We start from the raw sequence: 2,500 nt of genomic DNA, 5'->3' as shown, positions 1-2,500 counted from the left end.
ACAACAGCGACATAAAACGACACCGACAGAACTGAAGATCGATTCGATTGAAGAGAAAACAAAACAAAAAACATAAAATCAATTGAAAGAAAATTCGAAAACAAATAACCGAAACCCGGCCAGGGGTGGGAGCGACAGCAACAATGTAAGAACATTCCCTTGGGAACTCCTCGAAGGATACTGCAAACAACAAACATTTGCTGAATATTCGAGAGCGAATTCCCAGTCCCGAACCGAAACAGGGGAAATAGAAACCGAGACCAATCTCGGAGCGTTCTAGGGAGTGACCGCACGATGTTGATAGTTACCTGGTCTGATATGGACACTGTCCAGCTCGAGTAGCGCCGCACGGGTAGCGCTCGGTAGTACCAGACCTCCACCGACGCCGCTACCACCAACACCAACACCTCCGCCAACACCTCCTGCACTACAGCGACCCTTCAGATCGTACCCATCGCTGTCCCCGTCAAGGTGTCTTCGCTGTACCATATATCCGATCATACGGCCACCCTCGGACGATGCCTGCCAGCTGAGCGGGTTCTGCGGAGCGGAACGACCGGGGAACGACAACGGCGATATGATGACATGAGACAATATGGGTGTTTGTGGGGGACCAGTGAGGGGAAAAGAAGTTGATGACATAGTCGAGTTTTAATCCGTAACCTCGGGCAACACAAGGAAGCTTGTGCCCTAGTTACGTCAGGTAGAAGATGCAAGATGCATTCATGTCCGGTAGCGTATGTGATTGTGATTGATCGGTCTGCCGATTGTTTCAGTTTGTGTGTGTGTGTGTGTGTATGTATGTGTTCGAGTCGTAGCAAATAGGTGCACAAAATGCAATCAGTGAAGGTGCCGGAAATTGGGCGAGAACGGTGCGAACCCAGACGAAAGCTCGTCTGTCGCATAAGTAATCCAGAACATCGGTATATGTCAGACCAATGGACTTGATCAACTATCATCAAGTCGATCAAGGGGCAGAATGACTACCAATGTACAAGTGCACAAACTCACACATGTTTGTTCTTAAAAGGAATGAAAACTGAAGGTTGAGATTCAGAATTGGAAGTCATATTTTGCGACATCTCCAAGACTGACAGCTGCGAGAACTACGCTACCTTCCTTAGTCGCAAGTTTGTGATTCCAGAAGAAATAGGAGTAGATACGAGTGTATTAAGTACATCCCATAGTGCAACCAACACGGCCCTAATGTCTAGTGGTGCGAGTTGGAGTGATTGAGTGCGAAAGTGGTCGTCTCCTGATTAATACTAGGCCACGATTGTGCAAAGTGGTAGTTTTTGGAATTAGAACGTAGTTTCTGTTCAATGGAACCCTTCACCGCTTTGCACCGAGGCACCTAATACACCATCCCCACGGGTGCATCAGTGACTGATGATTGATGAAAAGAAGAGAAGAAGTGCTCGGAAATGGTAAAGACTGCTGGGTGCCGAAGAGGAAGGAGTACAGAATGAACAAAAAAAAAACATCGACACTAACATTCTCTCGCACACACGGGCACACACACACACGCACACACACAGAGGCAGGCAAACAAGGCAACACACGGCAGAGAGTGAGAGATAGTTTTACGGAATCAAACGAAGTTCAAAAGCACAATCGTGAGCAATGATGATTACCCTGCGGCACAAACAACATCGGTACTCTATCGAGCATGTACATACATACAATGGCGTATAAATGGACATTGTGCGGAAGTGGGAAAGCGGAAACGGCAACTGTGTTCGCCGGCCCGCCCCAAAGATGGAGGTGTAGATGACTCGTCTGGTGGGATGGTGTGACAAGGGTGACACCCGGGTGGAGACGATGGCGCACGATACGACAAAAAGGTGGACAAGAGAAAGGGGAAAAAGAAAGAAGAAGAAAAACAGATTGAAGAGACAGAGAGCGAGCAATAAGTGAGAGAGAGAAAGAGAGAGAGAGCGAGAGCGAGAGAGTTGACACACGCACGGTGAGAAAGGCTGCGTGATCATACGTGGCTATCGTTGGAAATAGTAGAAATAGTCATGCAGCACGAAGAGACAGACAGAGCGATTCCACGCGGAGCTGAAAGAAAGGAGGTGTTTTTGTGCGGATTATTGAAGTGCTAGCCAACCCAGACACAGACAAGACGCAGCTAGCAGCAGTAGTCGACGTATGAGGGAAGCGGGGGAGTATTTGGCGAACGATTCCAATGATGCGATGTAATGCATATATGAACTGGACAAACGTTCGGTTCGTATTTACAGTCAAAGGACAGCGCGATAAAAATGTTTTCGGGTGCTGGGTGGTGGTGGGGATCAGGGTTATCAGGACGCCATTACTGGGCCATCAAGAACCACCGCTTACGCGTCTGCTACGGGAGCTACCAATCTCTAAGGGCCCTGGAGCTGTAAATGCATGCACTAAACGTTAGAAAACGGCAGGCAGATCAAAGCGTAAGCGTAAAACCATGCACACCAGCCCATAAAGTGAGTGCGAAAGCGGCAAAGCGTATGATGCAGCG

At 48.4% G+C, this 2,500-nt stretch overlaps 1 protein-coding gene across 9 annotated transcripts in view; it reads right to left on the bottom strand.

The window, feature by feature from the left end:
- The window catches only part of LOC125948994 (uncharacterized), a 50,815-nt gene that overhangs the window by 20,895 nt on the left and 27,420 nt on the right, over positions 1–2,500 (bottom strand). For 8 of the 9 annotated variants that reach the window (XR_007468632.1, XR_007468630.1, XR_007468634.1 and 5 more), the window contains exon 9: positions 309–540. The exons of the other annotated variant lie outside the window; for it this stretch is intronic. Coding sequence is in view for 1 of the 8 variants with exons in the window: in XM_049675632.1 (XP_049531589.1) it covers positions 309–540 (232 nt within the window). In the remaining 7 variants the exon portion in view is untranslated. The remainder of the gene's footprint in view (positions 1–308; positions 541–2,500) is intronic. 9 annotated transcript variants of the gene reach the window in all.

Source organism: Anopheles darlingi, chromosome 2 (assembly GCF_943734745.1).
Source record: "Anopheles darlingi chromosome 2, idAnoDarlMG_H_01, whole genome shotgun sequence".
In the NCBI taxonomy this organism is placed as follows: Eukaryota; Metazoa; Arthropoda; class Insecta; order Diptera; family Culicidae; genus Anopheles; species Anopheles darlingi.
Note: the sequence above shows the minus strand (reverse complement) of the source record. Positions and strands in the feature narration are given on the sequence as shown.